Below are 20,127 nucleotides of genomic sequence, written 5' to 3' on the forward strand. Positions count from 1 at the left end.
GACTTTTATTACAACTCGTCATTGCACGTTTAGCAAAGCCGGTGCTGTCACCTGGTGAATCAGTAGTAAGTTTGCGGACATGTAACGCTTGAATACGTGGTTCAGTATCCCGGGTTGAATTGAGCAGATAACTCAAACAAGTAGATGTTACGTTAAATGCGTGATAGGTTAACATTTATCAACTATATTATTAATTAACTTGCTGAGGAACTGAAGCAAATATGATGAATTCAGATTTGTGTATTGTAATTATCCGTAATAATATTTCTATAATGATCCACTGCTTCGTAACACAAGTTGTTTTGAAATGCGTTCCAAAATTCAGTTGCCAAAATTACTATTTTATTCTGTTATAATAGGTTCAGAATAAATATTTCATGTTCACAGTTTCCTCAACCTTTTATTCGCACACACACAGTTTTTTTTTATTCTTCGAATACAAATAGGGTAAAACCTGTTGCAAGAGATCTGGGATCCTCGTATACATTAGAAACTACTTTTAACATTCACCGAGCTGTACTAATTTCATGTGTTTCGCTATAAGACAAATTAAAATAAACAATGAAGTCGTCAAAGACCGTGAAGTGAGTTTAGCTGTTTGAGTTTAATTAATACACGCTAATGTTACAAGACGACCACCAGTGTAATGTAAGGGCCCCTTTACAAAAAGCGTCATGTTCACTGGAAGGTCGTTTATATGCTGCAGATTGAACTTTCAGAATATATATTAGATACTATTGAGAATTGTTTTGAAACGGGATGCAGAGTAAGAAGGGGAAATTTTCGGATACATTCTTTCCTCCCCCGGAAGTTTCTCACGCAAATACTAACAGCACTAATCACAGTATCTTGTAAGGAGTTGTACTTTCGCCGTGTATTACGTTACCCCTTTGTAACTGTATTTTTTGTTGTTTAATAGGAGGTTGTCATAGCTGCGACTCGCCACCATACCAACTAGATAGAGGGCGTTATTGGTATATGTGTATATTTATATATATACAACACAGTCTTGGTGCTTGTTGTTTTATCTTTTATTAAATATTTATTTTATTGAGTTACATGCTAGATTAAATATTTTATAAATAAAAATGAAACGTTTTATTTCAGCCATCATGCCTTTTAACATGACTTGCACTCTTGCCTTTTTTTTTTTTTTCTAAGTTATTCACATGCTCCTTGATAATATTTTTATGGAACTTAATATCTCGATAATGAACCAGAATTCCACACCCAGTGCCGTTCTACTTGCTCTGTATATTCAGCTGTAACAGTTATTCGGTTCAAACGCCCCCTACCCTAGTGGGACAGCGGTATATCTGCGAACTTACAACGCTAGAAACCGGGTTTCAATACCTGTAGCGGGCAGAGTACAGATAGTTCATTGTGTAGCTTTGTGCGTAATTACTAACAAACGGTTCAAAAGTCCAGATAGCTTCCTTTGACGGCATATTTCTGTTCTATGACTTGACAGTCAGGGTCATCTATCCCTAAATATCATGGGGATCTCCAAGTTGGCTGTTTAGGTCGCTGGTGCACAGTATGCTGCTCAGTTTTAAAATTGAAATAACTTATTGATAAGTTAGTTGGTTTTCTTTTGGTGTGTTTTTTGACGTGTCTAAACATTTTAGTTGTTATCGTATATTGATACTTCCTTAACAAAGGTTTCACTTGCATGTATATGAGAATTCTAATGTTTTTGTAGTTACAGTTGCACCCTCTAGAGTGTTCGTGGTTGATGAGTGAGAGTTGCACTCTTTAAATATTTCATATCTAAGTAATACATTCTTTTAGTATCCGAAATATGCTATATTTTTGTAATAAGATTGCTCGTTTACCTTTTTTTTTTTTTTTTTGGTATATAAGCTGCTGCAATTCCGAGTTCTTAAGTATTTCGACGTAATTTGCTAGCTAGTGCAAATAATACTGTGTACTCTTGAGTCAAATCGAAGCATCTATTAACTTATATTAATGTGCTGAAGATATTTGTTTTTTCTTATTTTTATTAATGTGTAAAAGATAATCTAGTTAATTTCTCACATTGCACGTGTGACACTATAAATTGCCGAATTGAAAAAAAAAATTAAAAATTGTTTTTAGAAAAATCGTGAGTCCTACCACATCACAAGTAATCTGGGCACTTCAGACTGGGCTTAACTAGTTTCCTTGTTGGAATCTCCAGTTACCATCTACGAGATTGAATGACACTATTCTGGGAGAGTCAGAGGGACGGGGAACTGTAATTAGATCTCCTGTTTCTTGTGTTTAATATACACATCTGGCATGGGTCCAAGCTGCATATCCTTGACCTTGTAATTTTAACTTCAGTACTACGTTAAACACTTATTTGTCTTTAGTTTCAAACATATGTAACCACTAGGCTAAAATCCAGCGTAGGCGATTTGAAAGAAATTCGTGAACACTATTGAAACTTTGAAGCAGGGGAAGTGGTAGTGTATTATAGACCGTTGAACTGTTAACTGCATACTCATCAGTTTCGTCACAGTACTATTTTTCGTCTGATAGCATGCGATCGTAACTATCAGAAAGTTTTAACTGAAGGAAAAATCTTGAATAGCAAGCACAGATTTTATAAAATCTTGAGTGCGTGAACTTTCTATTGTGATAACCAGGTATGACGAGTTCTACAGTAATTTAAAGCGCATGAGGGGGTGGAAAACATTTCTGGTATAAGGCGGTATAAAGCGGGACAAGTGATGATTCTTGAACCGTGAGTCGTGACGTAAATAAAAGATAAAAAGAGTAACAGTTTGAAAGTTCATTAAACAAACTTGAAACTGGAGAATATCTGTGGCTTATCAGTATCATGGTTGTTGTTTTTTCTCTACAGTTCGGAAGTTTGAGAAATCACTAATAATATAAGTATTTCTTTCAGCATCATATTTTTAAATGGTTAGCCGTTGTAATTATATAAAATCAAGTACGCCCCTAAGTGGCTCAGCGGTATGTCTGCGGACTTACAACGCTAAAAAACCGGATTTCGATATCTGCCGTGGACACAGCACAGCTGGTTCATTGTGTTGCTTTGCGCTTAACAACAATAAAAAAAGTTAAGATGACAATATTCTTTGACGGCCGCTTTTACAGAAGAGCATTTGTTAATTAGACAGGAGATTTTTGTTTTGTTTTTTAAGCAAGTACTTAAATACTATGTTACACCACCTAGGAAGTAATAGATATCTATTATGAGTTAACTTCAAGTTTTTTATTAATATTTTATTTTTCAGAATGTATTTTACAAACTAGGGCATTTTGACAATTTGTCAACAAAATTTATGGGAAAAAAACTATTATAAAATAATGATAACAATAACTATTTCAGCTAAGGTTCTCAAACTGTTAGTCCTGATGAAACCGCAATAACGGAACGTTGGGTAAAATGTTTAATAATTAAGATAAAGACGGTTATTGGGGCCCGGTATGGCCAGGTGGGTTAAGGCGTTCGACTCGTAATCTGAAGCTCGCGGGTTCGAATCCCGGTCGCACCAAACATGCTCGCCCTTTCAGCCGTGGGGGCATTATAATTGACGATCAAATTCGTTGGGAAAAGAGTAGCCCAAGAGTTGGTGGTGGGTGGTGATGACTAGCTGCCTTCCCTCTAGTCTTACACTGCTAAATTAGGGACGGCTAGCACAGATAGCCCTCGAGTAGCTTTGTGCGAAATTCCCAAACAAACAAACTAATCTATATAAAAGCTAGTGCATGTCACGTCACGCTTGATTTCTTGAAATAGGAGGAGTCATAAAAGCCAAAAACGTATTTAGCACTGTCTGGCCATGACGATTTTAGTAACGGGGGGAGTCATGAAACCTTGTAAGTGTAATGAGTGTTGGTATAATATATCTAAAGTAAACACATAGTGTGGGATCACCTAGTGTAATGCCAAAAGGATAAAATTTACCAGGAAAGTAAAAATATCGATTTAATTTTAAACTCGAATCGTTGCTGAATTAAGTTATTTTCTGTAATATCACCAACGTTTTTGATAGAAACATATTTAATAAATGAAGACAAAATTTAAAAAATTGACAAATGTTCTTCCCAGTTTTGTTTCTTTACGTTTAGTTTTACACTTTTAGTACATAGACTGTTGTTAGTCAATGTGCTAAATATTAAGTTATACTTTTGTTACTAAGCAACATAACATAAAATCCATTATCAGAACTGAGTATTACCAAAACGTACTTGATTGTCTATATGCATTAAAAATTGTTAATCTATCTGATGTTTACCAATAATTATTTTATGAATATGCTCTGTATTTATTTCATGAATGATTTTAATTTTGATTGGCTCACAAAGGAATTTACCGTCATTTAAATGCCTCGATTGCACTTCTTTGCCTCTGTTGGTCAAGCTTGAGTTCGTAAAATTTATTTGTTTTAGTTAACTATGAAAAATGGCAAAATTGTTAGGGCACTTGACTCAGAATCTTAGAGGCGCGATTTCGAATCCCCTTCCCACCAAATATGCCCTTACAGCTGTGTGGGCGTTATTATGTGACGGTCAATCCCCCTATTCGTTGGCAATGAGTAGTAATGACTAGGTGCCTTTCTTCTAGTCTTTTACTGCTTAAGTAGAGATGATTAGCGCAGTTAGCCCTCATGCAGCATTGCTCGAAATTCAAAACAAACCAAAACTATGAAATGTGAGGTTAGGGTATGCTATGGGATGGAAATGGTAGTACTTGCCCCGTCATTCTGGCCGGGCTGTATGCTAGTTGAATATATAAAACATGAAGAAAATTAGACCATATGATCAAAATATTGATCTTATGATCAAATGAATAATAAGAAAAACATAAAATAAAAACAAAAAGTCAATATAAAATATCAATGTAGTAACCTTAAATCTGGCCTGGCATGGCCAAGCGCGTAAGACGTGCGACTCGTAATCCGAGGGTCGCGAGTTCGCGCCCGCGTCGCGCCAAAACATGCACGCCCTCCCAGCCGTGGGGGCGTTATAATGTTACGGCCAATCCCACTATTCGTTGGTAAAAGAGTAGCCCAAGAGTTGGCGGTGGGTGGTGATGACTAGCTGCCTTCCATCTAGTCTTACACTACTAAATTAGGGACGGCTCGGTGCAGTGGGCTAACAACCTACTCACTTAAATTCCTGTTGAAGAATCCGCAAGCGATTGCGACCCTATGTTCCTTGATGGAATCTAATGGTGATAACTAACTAACCTTAAATTTAGGATACAAGAAATACAGATTCATTTCTATTTTTCATTATTTTAGTAACTTTGAGTTGGAAGGATGTCTAAGTTATTTACAACAAGAAAGTATTTCGAGATTTGACACCTGCCTGTAAGGAAAAGTTCAAGGTCTATAAACCCAGTTGTGATTATGTTAAAACTGTCATTAGATATGTTATGACCCGTAGTTTCTTCATGTGATCGAATTGCTGGTACAAAATGTTAGTAGATAAAGGCCGATTGTACTGGCTACACTAAGTCATCGGTTCCGAAACTGTAGGCCATAGCAAATACATCAAAACTAATTTACTCAGTAACTATAGGTGCATTAACTTCTTGTAGGTCTTGTGCTAAGAATATTTAGGAATTCAGCCCTAACTGCTCATCAACTATGGTTTTTAAATGATGTTTACTTTCTTTAATATAAATGATCTTGCATTCACTACTCGTGGATTTATATTTGCAGTTAAGACTTGTGCGGAAATTTAATCGGCTCACTAATGAATAGCGACTGGAGAATAAAAGTTATAGAAGGAAGCCAATGATGGTGAAAGTGAGGTGAAGGAAAGGATATGGCATCAATAGTGCATCAAGTCGTATAGTGACGCGTAGGCTGACAAAACATGATATGTTGTGTGATGTTATAACACAATAAAACTGATGTAATTTTCATCATATCCTTCCATGTCGACTTCGATGAGCTTTGGTATTGAGTCAAAGGCTTCGTTATCAGCTGCGTTAACAGAAAAGACGTGTAGTAGAGTGTTATAATATTCCCACTGAAAACCCTTATAGGGCCTGTAAAGATAAATATCACAAAAATTATTGTCAGTCGTTATGCAAAAACCACACAAACTATCGAAAAGTAGGTCATGCTCCACTATCCTACGCATTAAACACCTTAAGATTTGTTGTGAAACCCTATATAACCACACACACTTCACCAAGTAAGTATACCTAGAATGCCCGTCAGGTTTAAACAACCTTTATAAGATTTTTAATCACGTATTTTTGTTAATCAAGTGGGCTTAACAAATATATTACATATATACACAATATCTAACTAAACACACCTCAGGTGTGAAAAAGCGAGCGGCCAAAAAGGATTGCGTGTGTGACTTAAAGGAATGAAATCAAAATTGGCGGCAAAAATGGTAGCCACACTTATAGCATTGATAATAGTTTTACAGCAAATGTTCATTCATTACTTAACTATGTCACGTGTTTTGTTTTATCCACTATTGTTGTTGTTTTTATGTTTATGTGTGTGTTTGTGTTTTTTTTCTTCAACTTGGGGAATAATATATATATATATAATAGTGGGTGAAAAGCATGACATAGTTAAGTAATGAATGAACTTTGGCCGCCAATTTTGATTTAATTTCTTTAATCTTTTCTAGCCACGTGTTTTTGTGTTTCACAACTAAGGTATTTCTATTGGATATCATGTATTTTTGTCCTTAAATACCACCAAACCTGCCCCCCGCTAGTACAGCGGTATGTCTCCGGATTTACAACGCTAAAATCAGGGGTTCGATTCCCCTCGGTGGGCTGAGCAGATAGCCCTTTGTGGCTTTGCTATATGAAAAAAACACACAACAAACCACAACAAGCAAAAAAGTGACACTTGACAGTAACCTACATTATCTTTGAAATAGCAACCCTCTTATTTGGAACAGGCTTTTACTTTACAAAACAAACCAGATTCTTTAAAATATATTTTGGTAATTTTCCATCACTAAACAGGGTTACTAATTTCCTTTATCGTAACTGCAAAGAAACTAGATTAACAATTGTTTTATTATGCAATTGGTACAGCTGTATCAAGCATCATTATTTATACTAAATGCTTGATGTAATATCACGTGACGCTGAATGCTATTTAATTGAGATAACTGCATAAAATTTAGCAAACTTGTGCTGAAAAGTTGGCAGTGAATAATCAGAAATAACAGTCCACCCATGCAATTATTTTGAAAACTAGTCTGGTTTGTTTGATGTATTTGTACGACCTTTAACCTTATATTTTTGCTGTTCTGAATCAACCGTCTCTAATACGAATGACAAAAAACTAAAAATGGTTCACATTTAGGTAAAGATGAAAAGGTTGGGCCGGTAGCTCAAGTGACTTTTTGTGTAGGTGTGCGCAAAATTTTGATTAAATTTGAGCAATTTTTGTTTAATAAATTTGCACATGTGGTGTATAGTTACATCAAACGAGACTCCTAATTGTACGTTAACAAGATTTATCACTAAATGAAGTTTCCGTACTTTGGGTGCAAAGAAAAAAAGAAGGAAGAAACTCAATTAAAACTGTAGATGTTATATCTCAGGTGTTTATTAATTGATTGCCTTGAAATTTGATATGTGAAGTAAGAATTCAAAAGCGCACCACTGAAATGTGTGATAGTTTGGATAACCTCAGTCCGAGATAAAGAAGGTGGAATATCGCTAAACTGTTACTCATGTTAGTAACTCACGGTGTGTTGTTCTGCAGCAAATTGCTCTGTGAGGCTCGGCACGGCCAGATGGTTAAGACACTCGAATTGTAATCTGAGGGTCGCGAGTTCGAATCCCCGTCACATCAAATATGCTCGCCTTTTCAGCCGTGGTGGCGTTATAATGTGACGGTCAATCCCATTATTCGTTGGTAAAAGAGTAGCTCGAGAGTTGGCGGTGGGTGGTGATGACTAGCTGCCTTCCCTCTAGTCTTACACTGCTAAATTAGGGACGGCTAGCGCAGATAGCCCTCGAATAGCTTTGCGCGAAATTTAAAAAAAAACAACAAAACAAACACTGCTGTGTGTTTGATACAGTTTTTGTAACTAGCACAAATGCTAATATAAAAGAGATACAGAAAGGGGAGCCGAGTGAAATGAAGAATGCGTTCAATATACTCATAGCCCTTATGGGAAGAGATAACTGCACATGTTAAACAACTGTTCCATAAGAAGACATGCATCCTGGAGTAGGACGCACATATTTTAACAGCAGAGTAATGATAAGGAAATGTCAGTCAGAAGTTAGTAAAAACCTGGATGTGATCAATTACGAAGAGAGGACGACGTGATCTCAATTAGTCTTGTACTGAGTAGTAAACTGAAGGACGACATTATGAAAAACCTCATGGATTGTGATTCCATTTTACACTAGTAATAGACAAATTCGACAACAAGTACAAGAGTGTCTTCTTATCACCTTGCAATAAAAATTAAAGAATGAGGAGACAAAGTTGTGTACCTTTTTACATTTTGAGTTTATTGTTTGATGAAAGATTGTAACAGTCAGCGTCTATAAATATTGCGTTTTCGTAAATCTTCACTTGCACACTTATAGGGCTTGGGGCCTGTGAAATATTCATACAAGTCTTAAAAATAGATGAAAATGACTAGCTTATATACGTATATACAGCGTGAAATGTAAAGAAAATGGAAACTTACTCCTAGTAATAACAATAAAATAGCATCAGTTCATATTCTGAATTGATTTGACGAAGAGCTAAAAGCTCAGATCTGGAAGAGAGCTATTTATAAGCTATGTCTTCGTACTCTAATGTTGTGGAATTTAAAAATTGCAAAAGTATGTTTTATTTCCTGTCCTCCCCCCCTCCAATGGCACAATGACATGTCTGCTGACTTACAGCGCGAGAAACCGCGGTTTAATACCTGTTGTAGGCAGAGCACAGGTAGTCCATTGTGTCGCTTTGTGCTTAACTGTACAAACAAACTTATGTCCTCGCGCTCAAATGAAGCATAATTCGTGGAATCCGAACAGTACATAATCTGATCGTTTTTTTAAATTTAAAATCATATTCCATACATTGAAGAAGAACGCAACATAATATCGTTGTATTCGAAATATATACAGAGTATATAAATATACAGGGTGGCCCGTAAATCCCTACCCATCCATATGTTATCATGTTATATTCAATTACGCATATATTATAATTTTTTCATTTTTTAGAGAGAGAAATTTGACCGATTTAAGCCAATTTACACTTGAAAATGTCTCACAGAACATGGCGTCGCATAATATTATGCAGCGAGAATGAGGGGCAGCACACAGATACACTGGATACATAAGATATATGGATGGGTAGGAACTTACGGACCACCCTGTATATTTACGTTCTGTTACTCTAAAAAGGAGCTGTACCTTAAAATGATACTTGGAAAATAAAACACGCCCTAAATAAACGACAAAACTAGCATTAAAAGACAAACCTGACATACAACCTGTTGAACTTACTGAAGCTGTATCTATTATAACCTGCCATTTGTTTTGCTAGTTCTCTCGTACTCATAATGTAAATAATCTACACACTTTTATCATGCTTTAATTACATATTATCTACTGATTTTTATTCAATACACTACAACGTAATTGATATACTGTGATTGTTCTTGTGTTATAAGCAGTGACTTTTTGGTAACGCGAACAATAGTGTATAACATCGAATATGCATATCTAACCTGTTTTGTGTCGTGTTTATTTTTAACCATTGGATCCCCTTCCCATACTTTTCAAAATTCTTAATCCATCCCGATAAACTATTTAGGACACATCCATAGCTCTCATTGAAGTTATCTATACAGATAATATCCTTGATTTTGTGTGCCCAGAAATTTCTTTCAAATTGCTCGATCAAACGTTACAATTCTTATATGGTTAGGATGGGAGGTTTTTATCCTAGGAGTCCCGATTTCGTATTGGTTTTTCCATTCAGAATGTTATGCCTAGTCAAATTTCTTAATGTAACAAGTATCATATACAATGCACAATATAGTTGTCATCACGTAACGACTGGTTTCTATTTTAACTTTAGATTTCATGTGCAAAGTATTTCACACAAACAACACTTACATATTTGCTTCCTTCATACTTCTTCTCCGCAACAGCATAAAACCAAAATAATCTGGGGTCAGCTGGAACTTTTGTAAGCGAAGAATTTTCAACCCCGTCTGGCCGGCCCAGATGGCATCCATATCGTACGAGCCTGTTGAGTAACAAGGAGTCGAACTCGCGACCTTTATATTGCAAGTCAAGTGCTATAACCACCAGGTCATACCAGGTCCACTTGTTTCATTCCTTCTCACTTAGAAGAAAGAGTTTGTAATGGAAATGGACTGATTTGTTTTGAAAGGACTAAAGATAAGTTTAAGGTAAGTGCCTTTGACGTGTTTTTTTTTTTTTTTTCACTTTTTGAAAGTCTTCATCGGGACTATTTATATGCACTAATCAATCATTTTTAGGATTAAATTATTTTAAAGAATAAAACCAAGAAACCAAGAAATGAATGAGTGGATAACTATGAGAAACTATGAGGATAGCTTTAACCAGTGTGTAGTTTCCTGAAAAAAGAAAAGAACGTTGCACTAAATACAATTTGTATGGGCTTTATGGACTTATCAAGATTTAAAATACGCATGCGCAGTTTGTTCAAAACCTTAAGTTTATCACGTTTTGAACACATTCATACTTTTCTGTATATACAGCTAAGTGTGACTTCATTACAACTATACATTTACTTTATCTTGCAATAATTTATATTCGATTCGCGTAATAGCCTGCTATGAACACCTTTTAGCTACATTTTTCTTTACTTATGGGTTTTAAAATCAGGGGTTCGATCCCCTCGGTAGACTCAGCAGATGGCCCGATGTGGCTTTGCTATAAAAAAACACACACACATACAGGTTTTATTCTACCTTCTTGTGAGTTTCTTTGCTTAAACTTGTAAAGTCGTGTCATACAGTGAACGCTTATAACTTTTTTCTACTGTGTATACTATTATAAATTTACATTATTGTTTACTTTACGTGTAGTTTTGTTAAATAGAGTTGCTTGCGTTTAATTTCTTAAATAATGTTACGTCTATGGGTGTTTGTTTGTATTCCCACTTCCATCCCATAGTATACCCTCACTTCATATTTTATAGCTAATTGAAATAAATATTTTTTTTCAAAACCAAACTTAAACAACAAAGAGGTGAAAAAGCCACCGTTGGGGAAGTCAAACGTCAGTAAATTACTTTGTGAGCCATTTTAATTAAGATCATTTATAGAATTAATTTGTGACGTATTCATAGGCCCCTTCAGTGGCATAGTGTTATGTCTGTGGACTTACTACTCTAGAAACTGGGTTTCGATACCCCTGAAGGACAGAGTACAGATAGCCCATTGTTTAGCTTTATGTTTAATCAAAAACAAACAAATGTAGTCATGGAATTGTTATTCGTAAAAATCAGTTAACAACTTCTAATATATAGAAAAACAAATGCGTTAAGTAACTACTTTCCGACCTGGCATGGCCATGTTGTTAGGGCGCTCGGCTCGTAATGTGAGGGTCGCGGGTTCGAATCACTGTCAAACCAAGTATGCTCGCCCTTTTAGCTGTGGAAGCGTTATAATGTTCTGGTCAATCCCACTATCCGTTGCTAAAAGAGTAGCCCAAGAGTTGGCGGTGGGTGGTGATGACGAGCGTCTTCCCTCTAATCTTACACTGCTAAATTAAGGACGGCTAACGCGGATAGCCCTCTTGTAGCTTTGCACGAAATACAAAACATACAAACAAACAAATAAAACTAAAAGTGAACTTTTATCAAATATTATTTAAGAAAAACACAAAAGCAAAATATGATGAATACCTCTTTATACTTAAGTACGACCATTTTATAAATATTGAAAGGAAATATTTAATTAAAATTTCACTGCATATATGTGAACATTAAATTGTATTTGAATGACAATTTTCAAATAATTCTAAAGTTCTACTACATTTACAGCAATATATTATTCTTTTATTTACAGAGACTGTAACATACTCACAGGCTCGGCATGGCCAGGTGGTTAAAACCTTCGACTCGTAATCTGAGGGTCGCGGGTTCGAATCCCCGTTGCACCAAACATGCTCGTCCTTTCAGCCGTGGGGGCTTTATAATGTGACCGTCAATCCCACTAGTCGTTGGTAAAAGAGTAACCCAATAATTGGTGGTGGGTGGTGATGACTAGCTGCCTTCCACTGTCTTACACTGTTAAATTATGGACGGCTTGGGTAGATAGCGCGAAATTCAAAAACAAGCAAACATCCTTGCCATACTTATAAGAGTGTAACAGTATTTTGATACAAGCCTTTGTTTTAGTTTTAAGAAGTTCATAGGAAAATGAAAGACGTTACTATTAAACTTACTCAAACAACTATGAAAAAAACAGTTAACTTTGGTGACAGAAAAAGTAAACTAAAAGGGTGGGAAATTAAAGGAATTTAAATGAATAGTTTTCACATTCTCTATTGGCTGATAAATATATTAATATATATATGGATTTGTTTGTAATTAAGCACAAAGCTACACAATGTACTATTTGTTTTCTGCCCATCAGGGGTATCAAAAGCTGGTCTATGGCCTTTTAAGTCCACAGACATCCCACTGTGAGGCTCATGTATACTTTAAGGTTTATTTTTATTCTATAAACTCTAGACAGCCTGGATTTTCTGGCCCTGCGGTTTCTATTGCCCTGCTGCCACGTTTTCTGACATAAACCAGTATTTCTCTTTTCACTTTAAATGCGTTCTTTGTCATTTCCTTCTTCTTTCATTCATTCTCTCTGTTTGTTTATGATCTTCTACTCAAAACTCGCATGTTTATACGATGTTTTTGAACTTTGATACGATGGGAAATTTCCGTTCTTATTTAAAATCCTAAAGGTCATTTTGAAGAGCAGTTCTACCCATTGTGGAACAAATAGTCGTTGTTCAAGTACCACATGTGACAGCAATAATAAACTTTTGATGCTGTTTATGAACTAATACAGAGTGACTAAGAAAAAATTACATAATGAAAAACCAAAACTTGATCTTAGCCTGACGTTGGTTTTGTTTATATATTGTATGAGTTGTTTCGATTATGAGATACGTTCAAGAAGAAAAGAAATTTGGAACTTATACTACATATTTCATTTTGTTTCAACACGACACATTTTATTCTATCATTATAGATATACTGGAAACTGCAACATAATATAATGAATAAAATAAGGAAACAACCTGAACTGCTGCAACAAGAATGCAGTAGTAACCGCTAGAGGAAAACGTTCAAGCCGTCAGGCTATCTCGAGTCTAATGAATATTTCACTAGATAATACTATCGCCGTATTAATATGTAGGAATAATACATTTGCTGGTGCTACTTGCAACCATGGTTATCGTTAAGACTAGTGGTTTAACATCTAAAACCAATTAATTCCTGTCAGTTACGAGAATGAAAAGAACAGATCATTAATACAGATTCACACACTTGTAGTGTTTAAAAACATAATAGACCTAATACTGATGTATAGGCCATACCTACTGTTATTGTATCAAATTTCTTATATAAATGGTGTTCTAACTATTGCCGCGTTCATTTTATACCAAGCGGTTTGTAAAACTTTGAATTGAGTGAAATGCATCGTGCACAGAGGATAAAACAAATACAGTGTGGTTAGAATACCACTGTTATATACTTTTATAATTTTTGAAAATCCGTAAAGGACTAGATTAAGACTGAGGTATTTAAAAATTCTGTAGGCCTAGAACTAATGTCTTATAACATATAACTGTAATCATTTTCTGCCGTACTGTAAAAGACATAGACACCACAACTACTGGTGTAGCTAGAGTCTGTTGAAAATTCTACTTGTTTGTATAAATAAAATGGAAAATTAGTTATTTATATATATTATGAACCATAGTTATATTTCTGAATTAGGTAATTTCATATATTTAAAATTATTACAAAAGAATGAAACTCAAATAACATCACAAAATATCGCTATGAATACCGTTGGTAATTGATAAATATCACTTGAGCAATAAACCATGAACTCAAAACAAGAATCACGTGATTATCGTGAGTCCGTTGCGGAGTCTGCGTTGGAGAGTATTTGTTTGGCTGGCTAAATCTGGTTTAGGACCAGTTTCGTCTGCTTTTAGTGATGCCGACCATAAGAGGCTGAACAAAAGGAACAAGATTGGAGACACAGCAGAAACACGAGAGGGAAAGGTGAGGGTTTGAAGGCTGATGTGTAAGGCTGAACTTTAAGTTGAATTATGTGTAAGATAGAATTAATATCAAATAGCTTTTACCTTCATATAATGATATTTATGTGTAAATTATTATTAGAGATTGTATTTGCTTGATTAATTTAAATTAGTATGGGTATATGGATAGAATGATAAATTTCGTGCGTTTGGAATTCAAGATAATATTACTAATACTATAGTAATCGGTATAGTATAGGCGTGCATGTATCGTTACTACTCTTTAGATATTTATAATGTTGACACTGCAATAGCTAACCGTGACAGTATTAGTGTTGGTTACACTGTAACAGAAAGCAGAAGGAAACGTCTATGCTTATAATGTTTTATTCCGTTTGATGTGCATGGTGCTGGCACTAAAGTTATCTGTTGAATTAGCGCTAGTACTATTGGTAGTGTTTTTTCTGGCCGTCATACATTTTCCACTGCAAGCAATGAACAATTTTGGAGAACTGTTACTGATTATTATATATATAAATTGTACATGGCGTGAAACGGAAGGTCGAAGTAAATTTCATCGATATTTAGTCTTTACACAATTTTGGGCTAATTATTTATGCAGTTATAAGTTTAATTTCACTGTTTCTTTTATTTTGTCACAGATGGAGAAAATATGGATATCTCTGGCTGTTGTGAGTGTTTTGATGGTTAGTGCACTTGCTAATGAACTTGTGGAGGACTCTGACGATGAAGCTGTATATAGAGTAATACGATCAGCTCGTCTTGGAAGGGACACAGGTTGGTTTGAACTTAAATATTAATTATCATTTGTGTATACAATCAGTGTTAGATAATCGTTTTTTAGAAGAGAAATGTGTTTATGTGCTAGCTAGAGTACCCCCCCCCTTTGACAGAAGTTATGCAAATTCATGATTAATGAAAACTTATTTTAGGACATGAAAAATCTTTCATGTAATTGTAAAGAATGCAAAAATGTTCTAAACACGTGAAGTGCAAAACTGACATTTTATATATGAACCTAATGAATCTCCATACTAATTTTGGTGAAGTTCCATGTACACCCCGTGAAGTAGTTACACAGACAGACAAGTGTAGTTAAGACTCTTGCCGTTACATATATATATATATATATATATATATATACACACACTCATAATAAAGTATGTAATGGTTTAGTTAACAGTACGAATAGCAATTAAAAAGGTTACAACTATCAAGTTGTGGTGTTAAGTATTAAAAAGTTTAGAATTTAGTGTGTGCATATGCATAATTGACCCAAATCTAACGTAAATAAGTACCATGAAATTTATTTCAAATTTTGTTTTCCAGGTGTATGCAAGTATAGAAAAAGCTCATGGGAAAACTGTGATACTTCCACTAATACACAACGTCGCACACTTACCTTAAAACGTGGAGATCCTACGTTGTGTGAACAAACAAAAATAGTCACAAGAAACTGTAAAAAAGGTAGATTATTGACGGCTATGATGTGATGAAATTCAACAATAAAGTTGAAATTAATTAGATGCTTTTTTATTTTAAATGAAAGTTCCTTAATGATTAAGTTTTAAATTATATTTAATTACATTTTTAAAAAATCTTTCTTGATTTTTAACCAAGATAAAACTTTAGAGCTAAGGTGATGTGATAAAAGGCATGTCAAGTAACCCTAACTTTACTTCTGTGATTAAAGAAACTAATTTCTTAATGTTTTATTTTGTGGAAATTTATCCTTGATGATATAGGCGATTGTTTAAATAAATAAAAAAAAAAAATCTCTGAAGCAGGTGGATTCATTTATAAAATCAGCTGTTTTGTTAGCTATTGTAAGAGCCAAGTCGCTGTGTGTGGACTTTTCTACCTTTGTCAGTACACCACAATGAAAATGGTAAAGATATCTAAATCTAAGCCAACATTGTATAGTAACACAGTACATCAACATGGGGTATGTGTGTGTATGGAGTTAGGTCAACTTTTAGAAAGACAAAAACAGGTAATTATTGTTTTAGAATAGATAAAAAAATTACTTATCACCTTTACGACCTAAGTTACTTTCAAAAATATTTGAACACTTCGTAATCAAAATACATTTTGGGATCATTGCAGCTTGCCGTTATCAAAAAGGAGACTGGTCACCGTGTGATGCCGCTTCAAACGTACGGACTAGGTCGGACTCATTGAAACCAAGTAGTGACGCATCATGTGAACAGACTAGAGTGATCACTAAAAAGTGTCGTAGGCGTGAGTGATTATATTTCTTTGATTTGAATCATTCTGCCCTAAATTTTGTAATGTATTTTCAATATGTAGTTGACTCATTGCAATGATAGTTAAAATTTCTATTTATAGTATTCCACAGTATATTTAAGAAAAGATGCAAGTTTGCTAATGGAATAATTAAGAATACTTAGAAAAGTTTTGAATCCAAAAAAAAATGCGGAAAATTTTTGTCATGAAGGGGTCCAAAAGTCTATTTAAAATCTTACAAAAATAATTACAGATTAAATGTCAATTGGTGGAAAATATCTGTATATTCCCAATTTTGTCTGTTATTTCACTTAACTGGTCTGAGACTGTTGGACCATCAAATAATACCACAGTAAATGTGAAAAGGGAAGGCAAGAAAATTTATTTTCTGTATTAGGATGTTAAATACTGGAAGCTTTTTTAAATAAATTACCTGAAAGTATAAGAACTTATTTGATTTTTCTGTTGCAGGGTGTCGCTATGACCGAACAGTAGCATGGAGTGACTGTGATCCAGTGACCAATCAAAAGACAAAGGTCAAGTCTCTTGTTGAAGGGGACTCCAGTGAGTGTGAAGCAACTCAAACTGTTACCAAACCTTGTGGTCGAGGTCGCGCGGGCGGAAACCGAAGAAACAGAAATAGAGGTACGATTTTGTGTGTCAATCAAAGATAGACCAGAGTTTTGATTCTTCTATATATAACTTATCTATCTGTGTACCAAAATATGTACTAATTATCACACTTGATTGTAGAATATTCTGTAAATGAAATATTTATTATGTATTTAGTGTATTACATTTAAGTGTTTTTAATACAAACACATAAACCCAGAAATATCAACTTTATATAGTTTTGTTTTCATAAGTATGATTTATCAAGTAGATCGGTATTTTCAATTGTGTTGATGGTTTTCTATACACAGATGAGGACGAGGATTATGAAGAATAAGCTCCTACAGATTGGATAGTGGAACCACATTAGGAGAAAGAGAAAAGAAACAAAACTAGCATACATCATAAGTACTTCAGAAACGGTGGTCTCCATGACGACTCTTTTTACATATATATATTATCGTAAAACTTGGGCATTGTTTTAGGTACAAGAACATATACACATGGTACATGAAACAGGTTACACATGTGACTATATACTTTAGGTCAGACATCTTTAGTGTGAAATTAAATCATAAAAGGTTACTATTCAAACTGTGCAGTAAATATCAATCATCTAAAAGGTAATGCTCTTCAGTCAAACATTTTTGAGCATTAAACTATTAAATTTAGTAATGAATCTAAACTTCTCAATACAATAATCTGATTAATAAGACAACTGCGCCCCCAGGTGAGATTGCATGTACGCTTAAAAAAAATTAAATGGATAATTTATTGGTCGCTGCCTATCACATAGTGAGAAACTTGAATTTTTTTTCGTAATAACAACAACGCCTACCTTTTAAGAAGTTTACATATTAAACCAAACTATTTTCCAGTGCCAAACGAACATGTATGTATATATTAAACTATCATTCGTAGCCAAAGTGAGCCGCAACTATATGGTCTACTTAAAAGCTATTTTTATGGTTTTCTCGACTGCATTAAAGAAACAATTGTAAAGCAGCGTGTTTCTAGAAAATCGTGTCTTTTTTTTTTATATAGCAAAGCTCCTTTAAGCTATGTTACGTCAACCCAGGGGAATCGAATCCCTGATTTTAGCATCATTAAATCCGAAGACTTACCGCTGTCCCAGCGGTGGACTAGTAATTGTAATTGATTTAAAGTGCTTGTTACTTGAGTAGCCTTTGCAACTTGTTTTTACATGCCAACTATTTTACATTTGAATTGTCATTGTGTTTAGCTCCATTTTTATGTTGTCTTATCAGCCAAGAGTCTATCGCTGTGTATGTTACACATGTGTTTTGTTATGGCTGAAAGGAATAACAGAATTACTCGTAATTTTTAGTCACATTGTATATCCCATTATATTTTTATACATAAATATATACTTTCTATTTGTAATAAATTCATACAAATTTAGTTGTTTCTATTTCATTTTTATACATTGTCATAGTGGCATTGACCAATGCCCAAATCCGACGATATACTTCGAATAATGACTTTTTTTTTCAAATAAATTTATAACAACTTGTTTAGGTTAAATTCAACATATTTTGAAAACGATTACAGAAATATTTACCAAATCTTAAATGGTTGATAAAACAAATCACCAGGATCGTCGAATAAGGTTCTTAATTAAAATTTTCAACCAAAAAAAGCATAATTTTTCATAGTGATGAAATAATTTGTTTATTCATAATAATGACAATCGTTATAAAAATGTATTTTTTTAGTTTTATGTGTCGTTCTTCAAATTATCTGTCTCGATCTTCATGTAACTTTTATAGTTATTGATTTTAAGTGCTTCAATAACTACTCTGATCTCTGATGTTATCTCGTGAGATCATCTCAAAGGCGAAAGTTTACTCAAAATTCTCTTTTATTTTCAACAATATATTTTCATTTCTGGCACCAGTTATAATAGATTTGTTTTGTTTTTATGGAACTGGTTCTTTTAAATTATTTGTTGAAAATAAAGCCTAGTCCACAAAACTATAGCAAATTATTTTGTTTATTCTTTGTTGTTCTATATTTTTCTTTGTATACTGTTTACAAATGGAAATACGTTACGAAAAACAGTATACCTAACAGTTTGTAAACTCTCTTTGTTAACCTGAAGATGACCTAGGAAGGTCGAAACGTTGTTCTCTGCTTATCAATAAAAGTGTTAATACCAATACCACCCGTTTTGAGATACATTTTTACTTCAAATGGGTTTCTTGCCATCACGAATGTTTTATACTCTATATGATTCTACTATCTTTCAGCAAAGACATTTTCACCGTTTTGGTTATTGAACATGAGAACATTATTTTATCAAATATTTTGTGTAAGGTAACTTATCTCAAGAAACAGTAAATACTCTCCTTGGACAGCTTACAGAAAGCACCACAAATTGAATTGTGGTAAAGTGAGAAAGGTAAAGTTTGCTAATTTCACAAACCAATAAGAGATATTTTTATTTATATTGGACATCACCCTCAGCAATACCTGAGAGATAATGTTTAACTGCTGAGTTCGCCATCTAGTTGTTGGATATGTAGGCATTAAATCCAAACTTGCTGCATATAATTTTCTATGATTCAACCGGTAACTGGAAAAATCAATATTTTGTATTAGTTAAATAAAACTCCGTTTCTTAAGAAGTTTGAAAGTTAGATATGAAGAACAAATTATTTTTGGTATAGAAAGCAGTTGAAAAGTCAACCAAATATGACAGAAACACTGAATTTTATAGGTTAAAACTGGGATTACTGGCTGTTTTATTGAAGTACACAATCCTAGCATTTGGAGCACAAAGTACAGATCAATCAAGTATAAGTATCAGCGTTTCAGTGTAACATCTAAGCTTTAATATTACCTTCTCAACAGTAATTAAGAAAAAAAGGAAGTAACATTCATTGCATTAGTGTACGTTGTCGAAATTAAACTACATTTATTATAGCGACATTGGTTCCTAATTACAACATTTTAACGTTTGCGTTAAATGTAAGCTACCTCACAACTAA

The 20,127-nt window shown here is 34.2% G+C and overlaps 1 protein-coding gene and 1 long non-coding RNA gene across 5 annotated transcripts in view; one reads left to right on the forward strand and one right to left on the reverse strand.

Annotated features, from left to right (window-relative positions):
• LOC143225592 (uncharacterized) overlaps positions 1-12,650 on the reverse strand; it is a 49,493-nt gene extending 36,843 nt beyond the window's left edge. For 2 of the 4 annotated variants that reach the window (XR_013013947.1, XR_013013946.1), the window contains exons 1-2: positions 12,046-12,648; positions 10,082-10,569 (exon numbers count right to left, since the gene is read on the reverse strand). This is a non-coding gene — a long non-coding RNA (uncharacterized LOC143225592). Of the gene's footprint in view, positions 1-3,268; positions 6,014-10,081; positions 10,570-12,045 lie in introns of those variants that run through there. The other 2 variants (XR_013013945.1, XR_013013948.1) reach the window with 2 other exon arrangements.
• A 1,435-nt stretch (positions 12,651-14,085) lies between these two features.
• Positions 14,086-19,298, forward strand: LOC143225594 (uncharacterized). Its single transcript, XM_076455308.1, has 6 exons — positions 14,086-14,258; positions 14,899-15,034; positions 15,587-15,724; positions 16,364-16,498; positions 16,976-17,149; positions 17,428-19,298. The coding sequence occupies exons 2-6, from the start codon at positions 14,899-14,901 to the stop codon at positions 17,451-17,453; spliced, it is 609 nt and encodes a 202-aa protein (XP_076311423.1). The 5' UTR covers positions 14,086-14,258; the 3' UTR covers positions 17,454-19,298.
• Positions 19,299-20,127: the final 829 nt, after the last annotated feature.

This window comes from Tachypleus tridentatus, chromosome 9 (genome assembly GCF_004210375.1).
Source record: "Tachypleus tridentatus isolate NWPU-2018 chromosome 9, ASM421037v1, whole genome shotgun sequence".
Classification (NCBI taxonomy): Eukaryota; Metazoa; Arthropoda; class Merostomata; order Xiphosura; family Limulidae; genus Tachypleus; species Tachypleus tridentatus.

What these genes read in the sequence shown, in the direction of transcription:
- LOC143225594 (XM_076455308.1), top strand. Translation starts at nt 14,899, where the DNA reads ATGGAGAAAATATGGATATCTCTGGCTGTTGTGAGTGTTTTGATGGTT. An exon ending in TCGTCTTGGAAGGGACACAG is followed by an intron (nt 15,035 to 15,586) that starts GTTGGTTTGAAC and finishes TTTGTTTTCCAG; the next exon opens with GTGTATGCAAGTATAGAAAA. An exon ending in CACAAGAAACTGTAAAAAAG is followed by an intron (nt 15,725 to 16,363) that starts GTAGATTATTGA and finishes GGATCATTGCAG; the next exon opens with CTTGCCGTTATCAAAAAGGA.